This window comes from Ambystoma mexicanum, chromosome 6p (genome assembly GCF_040938575.1).
Source record: "Ambystoma mexicanum isolate Mex_15411 chromosome 6p, UKY_AmexF1_1, whole genome shotgun sequence".
Lineage (NCBI taxonomy): Eukaryota > Metazoa > Chordata > Amphibia > Caudata > Ambystomatidae > Ambystoma > Ambystoma mexicanum.
In genome coordinates, this window is record NC_090935.1 from 151,909,494 (window position 1) to 151,917,489 (window position 7,996).

General features: G+C 41.0%; 1 protein-coding gene across 2 annotated transcripts in view; it reads left to right on the forward strand.

Moving 5' to 3' along the window:
- Nucleotides 1-7,404, forward strand: part of SPMIP6 (sperm microtubule inner protein 6) — a 310,448-nt gene extending 303,044 nt beyond the window's left edge. The window contains exon 9 of one of the 2 annotated variants that reach the window (XR_011280602.1): nt 7,266-7,403. Coding sequence is in view for 1 of the 2 variants with exons in the window: in XM_069626836.1 (XP_069482937.1) it covers nt 7,266-7,368 (103 nt within the window). In the remaining variant the exon portion in view is untranslated. Of the gene's footprint in view, nt 1-7,265 lie in introns of both variants that reach the window. The other variant, XM_069626836.1, reaches the window with a different exon arrangement.
- Nucleotides 7,405-7,996: the final 592 nt, after the last annotated feature.

Consider the following 7,996-nt stretch of genomic DNA (forward strand, 5'->3'; position numbering starts at 1 on the left):
CATATTCTGCCAGTCTTCCAACATTTGAGCATGTCATCTGCCCAATTGAAGCAGATCCGCAAGTAATTACGCAGCAAAATACATCATGGATAAGTGTTGAGAATTCGCCTAAAATAGTGAAGCAACCAGCAAATAGAGCTCAATATGATCTTTTTAACAAACAATCATGGAATAAAGGTTGTGCAAGACATCTTATCACTAAACTGTTCCAATCTATGAAACGAAATAACAAAATAACTAATCGAATATTCCACGCACAAACAGTGGACCTGATTGCTCCTGCAAAGTCTAGTGTTGGCCAATCAATTGATGATGATATTTCAGGTCAAAAGGTTCCTGTTCTACTTACGTCGTCGAACCATCATATACCACAAATCAATGAGTCCCCATTAAGCCAAAACTGGTCTCGTCTTTGGAAACAGCAATTCCAAACGAGCCCTCAGGAAACCTATCCAAAGGCTCAATCAATTGATATAACTGAAAAAATAATGCAAGAAATCTTGCCAACAACGGAGAGGCCACAAATTGACCAACTCAAAGCTGCGGTAGATGCATAAATTCTCCAGCGTACATCTGAGATAAAGGACCTGGCTGCAAAAAAAAATTCACAGATCACTGTGGCGAAATACTCTGTGGACACTGTACAGCATAGTAAAGCGCTCGCTGAATCTCAGTGTGTAAAAGACAGAGAAAACAGAAGACATTCTACACTCAATGTCTGAAATGTTCCAGAGGTAGTAAACAAATCCCATGGTGATGAGACATGGCACGATCAAAATGAGAAAATTAAATCAGTAATCGAATCTTATTTGGATACTCGTTTAGGATCGTTCCTCACACCAAGATGCTTATCAGAGAAACCGAATAAAGTCACATTTTCTGATGAACAAAGACCTGACACTGACCTTGACCTATGTCAAAAGACTAAACAAGTGACCAGTGAATCTAACTGTAAACAATTCTCCAAAACTCAAGAACCTGTAACAAAACAACAAAAACAGGACCTAAAAAGAAAACAAAAATTTGCAAACCATCACACATTAATCTTAAAATGTTGTGCGGCTCTTCATCCTCAATATGATCCGTCTCGCACAAGTGTACTTAAGATCTTTAGTGATGTGCCAGAACTAGGAGACCTCACCTCACTTGACATTAACCAAGTGGAATTTATTTGTGATACCAATTTGGGGATTGTGCGTTTATGGATGAAATCCGGGCTAGTCATGAATTCCCTATGGCAGGCACAAATGAAACTCTTTGCAATGGGTTTTCTGCTTGCTCAAGATCCGGAAAGAAAAAATAGCGAAATAACCGCAGAGGAACAAGTAATGGCTATTCCATCTACAAGTGTTTGCCAGTGCTTTAAATGCAATACTGTTGATTTTGTATTTCTTAATGCCCGTCTCTCTCAGTCATAACCACCATCGACTCAAGAACTCAATGGGCAAAAAGTTGACTTTGCCACACTTGTAAGCTGGAATACAAGGGGTTACTCCCATCTTTTAACTAACCCTAACTCCCTCTTGAATGAAGCAGACATCATAGTCCTTCAAGAAACATGGCTAAGCGATGCACCACTATGGGATAACCATGTCAACGTAATTAACCCTGCAATTATAGCTCAAAAAGGTCGCCCGATGGCAGGGCTTCTGGTAGCCGTTAAGTTGGGAACTAAAATACAATTACAAGCATGGGAAAACCCCAATAAGTTCATACAGTTGGTAAATATCTCGATGGAGTCCAAAAGGCTTGCATTAATAAGCGTTTACAGAAACTTAGACGCGATTACGGATCTCTGTTTTTATAAAGATCTGTCCAAAATGTTTGATATAATTGCCCAATCTAAAGAAATAACTGATGTTATTCTAGCGGGGGACCTCAATATTGATGCTTTCAAATGTGAATTGGGGAAAAGAACACAGGATTATAAAAAGTGGAGTTCTCTCATGAAGCTATTTGACATGAGAATGGCTAATGGATCACTACCGGGAGATATTCCTCAACATGCTACGTGGCAACGAGGATCATCGTCAAGTACTCTAGACTATATATACCTCTCAGCGGGGCTTTTTATGTCATCAATTGAATTTAGGATAATCAAACAATCGAGTAGCGACCACCATATGCTATCTCTATTGTGGCCAAGAGACACACAGAAAGAAAGTATTAAATCTCAATGGATGACGCAAAAACTGACAATCAACAATGCAAAATCACTATTTAAGTGGACGCCGTCTAAATTGATAAGCTTAAATGCAAATTTAATGTTACAAAATGACTCACGGAATACTCATACATATGTGGAAGCACTTGCCACCTACAAAACCCTTTTTTTTCCTTCGGGACGCTCTCATCTTCATACATATGATCAGTTACTATCTCAAAAAAAAAAGGAAAATCGTAAGGAGCTGAGATTAGCCAGACATCTTCCATGGCCTGAAAATGAAGAATTATGTCAAACTCTAAAAACCTGTTATAGATCCTGGATATGGGCTCATAAAGGACAGTTTTTTCAACAGGATGGAGAGGCCTTTTTGACAGCTACAATAAGCAAGAATTCTGCACAAATATGGCAATTACTCAATCAAAAACTAAACCCAAACATTCGGCAATCACAACTAAATGGAGTTACCGAAAGTCAATGGGTAGCACATTTCTCACAACTGTACACAGACAAAGCCTTTCAGTATGATCCTAAGAGTTACTCTGCAGTGACCTGGAACATTGAATGCTCAGAAGAAATAATTGAGACGCTCATAACTAAATCTTCATCTTCGCGAGCAGCAGGCCCAGATGGCATAACTAATTATATGCTAAAACAACATCCACAACTTTGGGCCAAGATTCTGAACAACATTTTCCAGCACATATTAAAGACACGGAGGATTCCAGACTCATGGCGTACGTCTGTTATTGTGCCAATTTTTAAAAAAGGGGACTGTAGCATACCAGCTAATTACCACCCGATCGCGCTATTGGATTCCCCAGGTAAAATATTCAATAGATTAGTCTTAACAGGCTTCAATACTTGGACACTTGAAAACAAAATCAGAGACCGTAATCAAACAGGCTTTGTTCGTGGATTGGGGACGTCTGTAAATCTAATGATCCTCAATGCATTAAAAGCTCAAGCACAACAAACAAAAACAGCATTATTTTTCGCATTTATTGACCTAAATGCTGCGTTTGATTCGGTTTCTCGTGTAAAACTTCTTCAAAAACTAGTTAAAGCACAGTGCCCACAAGATCTAATCGACATCATAGCTGCTCTTCATTCAGGCACGTCCATTCAAATTCGGTTGTCCTCTACTGGCCTGCTTTCTTCAGCAATTAACACATCAAGAGGCCTGAAACAAGGGTGCATCTTGGCCTCATCACTCTTCAACTTTTTCATTCACGATGTCCAAGAAATATTTTACAACTTACCTACTGACTCACCGAAAATGAACGGTCTTATAATACAAGCATTATGGTACGCCGATGACCTTGTGCTAATTTCCAAGACACCGACAAGCCTCCAAAAAGTTAATAACTGCACTCTCAATTTACTTTGAAAATAATGAGCTATCAATGAATATAAAAAAATGCCAGATTATAGCTGACACCCCTACGAGATCACAAAGAAACAAGTTCGTATGGAGGGTCAAAAATATTACCCTCGACATTGTCTCAAGCTATAAGTACCTGGGTACTCAATTTGAAGCCAATTCTGTGACTATTGACCATCATCGTCTACTACAAAGTAAATTGACTATAGCAATTTCCCAGTCTAAATTGATTCTTTATAAATATGGTACATTTTCCATCAAGCCTGCCCTACATTACTGGCAGCAAAAAGTAACTCCTACAATTTTATATGGGATGGAGGCACGAGCTTTAACTGACGTGAAAGATCTAGACAGAATGGAAGCTAAATTTTGGAGAAACATCTTACAGCTCCCACAAGCAACGCCGGTATCATGCATAAGGTACGAACTCGGTCTTACATCACTCAAGGCAAGATATCATTGGCAGCTGTGTGCATTTTTCAGGAAATGTTTATTGAATATCGAAACTGAATCAATTTTAGCTGTATTGGCGGCATATTTATTTAACTCAAATCATCGATTCATAGTTAATTTGGCCACCTATGTCTATTAAATAATGGCTGTAGCTGTAGTAGACGTAGAAATTCTAACACAGAACCCTAATCGAGCAAAAAAAAAAATCTTTTACCAGGACTGGTTGGCGAATCGTACTCTTTGTCTGCAATATAAACATTTCAGTAGTTATTTGTTTCCAGACAAAAAAATGGGAACTGTTGAAACTTACCTGTTAAAATCACCATCTCCTCAACTTCGCACGGCAATCATGAGAATGCGTTTCAGCTTGTGGTTGACCCGAGACATCCTGGCACAGCGGAAACAAATAGACATGTCAGATAACTTCTGTAGGTTCTGTCAAAAGACATCACAAAAAGAAACTTTAGAACACATCGTAGTGGAATGCCCTGCTCTATGCTCATCAAGAAACAATGCATACAAGAAACATATGACTGTGGTTGCTAATGTACAGCAGAACATGAGATGGGCCTATCTGCTAAACTCCACGAATATGAGTTTATTTATCGCTTCTGTTGAGTTTCTGAATAATCTTAGCTTGCATATACCATGCGATATTTGATTCTTTCATAAAATCTGTCCTAGTTACTATCACATGTCAGATGCATTAACATGCTCAAGTTCATGAGGCTTAAGGACATATTATAAAATATTGTAAAATTATGATGGCATTAATGTATTTCATGTATTTTACTTATTTTTCATATTTTACTTATATTGAATTTTTCGAAGTATTCTTGTAAAAATCTCTTTTGCTTAAAAACAAGAAATTAAATAAATAAATAAATTTAAAAAATAAAGAAAATGACACTGAGACAGCATGGATACTACCACCCCCGCCCACCTGCCCACCTGTGTATGGAGGGGCGCTGCACCTGCCAAAATAAAATTGCTGATAACAGGAGATGGGCTACACCCTGAGTTCTTAGATCGCTAATGGACACAGACACCAGAGTGAGTTTTATAGGGATCCCAATGGGGAACCCTCTTTATTAAGCACTCTTAACCTTTAATACTTTTTCCGATTCCCTAGAATTCCCCTTGCTTGAGCTCCATCTAAATGGGAACCGGCTACGTCAGCTCATCCTTCCTTGGAGGGGTATCAGGGACCCTTAAGGTGAGTCTGGCGCAACAGACCCCCTACCTAAACTCAGGTATCATCCACATGGAGTGTGAGGCCTCAAGCAGGCCGCCACACTATTCCATTACCCCATGCCAGGGTATCTCAACTCTACACCCTAGTCCTTATATATAGAATCCTACCCATACTTAAATTTTACACCTGAATAACATCCCCCTAATACTTAACCGAACACTACACTTCCCTGTGCTAAAGAATGACCCTGCATAACAGTAATTAAATAAATATATACATCTAACTACACATGCATAAATACATTAAAATACAACATATATACTACATATGGACAATATGTCACAATAGTGCAGCCAGTCATCCCCTTTACGGTACCTTCCTGGGTCTGTCCTTGGTGGTGCTGGCTCTGTGCTGGCTGCTACACTGGCTCGAGGCAAAGCTGGCTGGTGGGTGGCTGGTGACTTTGCTGGTAGCTGTGCTGCCTAGGGTCTTGCCCCCTCTGGATGAATAATGGGGCCTGGCTCCTCTCCTTTAGTCATGGTGGCTCCGTTCACCACATGGGGCACCCACGCTCATTGCACAACCTGTGCTTGTTTACATTTCCTGGGCGGCCACCTGTGCCTGTTTTGTATCTTCAGGGTGGGCACTGTTCGCTGGGAAGCCCACACGCATTCACTGCCGCACCTGCAGCCATTTTAAGGTCAGGCCGTGTCCCCATTGCAACTGCGGACCCTGTCTTGGATCACGCTGTGCGCCGCAGCCTTCTCTTCTTCTGGCTCGGCCCCTCAGCAATTCATCGTTAGACACAGGGGGCTGGCCACGGTCTTCACCCGGGCTGCGTGGGGCCACGGGCTACCCTAGCAACCTGCATGGGGAAAAAAAGCTATTTGTACTGAAAGTACCTGTTTGCTTGGCACCTTGCGGAGAGATACATGGCAGCATGACCGCCGACACATTCTCTAGGTTGTCCAATACTTTGGCATATTAAGTTGGTTCATAAAAGCCATTACTCCCTTCCGAAACAGCTGTCTGAAATGTATAATAGCAGAGCGGACTAAGTGCTCGGCCCTGATATCTGTGTGCAGCCTGCTGTGGCAGGTTCAAATCCCGGGAGGGTCAACTAAGCCTTTCATCCTTCCAAGGTCGATAAAATGAGTACTACTCTGTGGGATAATAATGTCTTCTGTTATTTGAGTGCTCTGAGACCTATGGGTGTGTAGCGGTATTTAAGAAATAAAGGAATCGTGCCAAAATGTTGCCCTCATTTGTGCGCCGCTGCAGTCACTGCCACTTTGGGGGCGCACAAAATGAGGGCGATATTTACTGCGCAGAAGCAGAGTGGGGTTTGCAGGGGTATCTCCTGCTCTACTTTGGCACCGTAACGGGAGTCAGGGTTCTGGTGGTGACCCTCGCTTAACATTTTGTTAAGTGGGGACAAGACAAAAAAAGAAAAGCTCGAATCCACGTTAGTGGGAGGAGCTGGTGCCACAGGGAAAGCAGGGTGTAGGCGGCACGCACAGACGTGTGCCGCTGTCAAGGTATGTGGGGTGGGGGGGTTGGGAAGTAAAATGTGGCCTGGGGGATGCGGGCACAGTGATCTATCTAATCACTGCTCTGCTCCGTAATTGGTGTCGACATTTTCATCTGTGCAGTTCCGGGTGGCGCAGTGATCAGATAGATTCAAAATAAATGATTATAAAGTTAAATACAGCAACTACACTCTTTGTTATCTAAATATTGCCACATTAAGGTGAGTTTATTCTATATAGTTTTGCAATAGCACATGATCGAAACATAATGGATCTCATTCTGTATTATTAACTTCTTAGCCATGTGTGTTTTCAGACACTTCATTTGTAAGTATTACAGGATCTCAGCACACCGCCCCAAATAATGTACTTAGCTTGTCTCGCATTGTTTTGTTATGTGTAGAAAACCGTAAGACCAGTAGTAAAGTGGTATTTATTTTATTGGGACGATATACAGAGAATTGTTATATATTAAGGTTGTAAAGTCCAAAATATATCATTACAAGAAATAAAAATAACATGTTTGTGTTGTTTTTTCAGGAAATGGGATATGGGCGCCTTTAAGCAAGTCAACCCCCCTGACAGAAACTACTATGTCATCAATGTCGATTTTGGGTCAGAGTCTGTGCCAGCACACTGTTAGATAAGCAGCTCCAATAAAGCAGTTAGGAACATCTCCACGCGTGTCTGTGTGTATTGCTGAGAGGTAAAGAGACGCCTGCCTGGGCAGATAGTCTCACGTATTCCCGCCGACATATGCACGTAAACTTGCGTGAACACATGCAGAAATATGTTTCAATTTCTATGGAAAAAGGGTACAATCCGTGAGGGAAACCTGGGAATCAACAGTAACGACAGTAACAATGTGCATTACTAACAAAATAAGCTACATCAGAGCGACAGGTTGGCTAAACCTGCTGCTTAGTTGCCAACATGGCCCATTCCAATCTGGAGGTGCTTATCCAGTCCCTTGTATGCCAAACTATAAAATAGCAAAAACAGAACTACAAGTCCCAGAATACAAAGTAAAACAAGTACTGGATAAGCGCCTATAGATTGGAATGTATCATGTTGGCAACTATGCTAGAATTGCTGAAGACGTTCCCTCTGCCTGTTTCATAGGGACAGAGAGATGTGTGAGAAATGTCTAACATTTTCAAAATCTGCTGTAGTTTTCTGAAATTCGTTAGGAAATTTAAATACTTATCTCACTAGGAAATTTGAATTTTTCACATTAGAACTGCTTTCTGCAGAATTGCCTGGTCTGCATC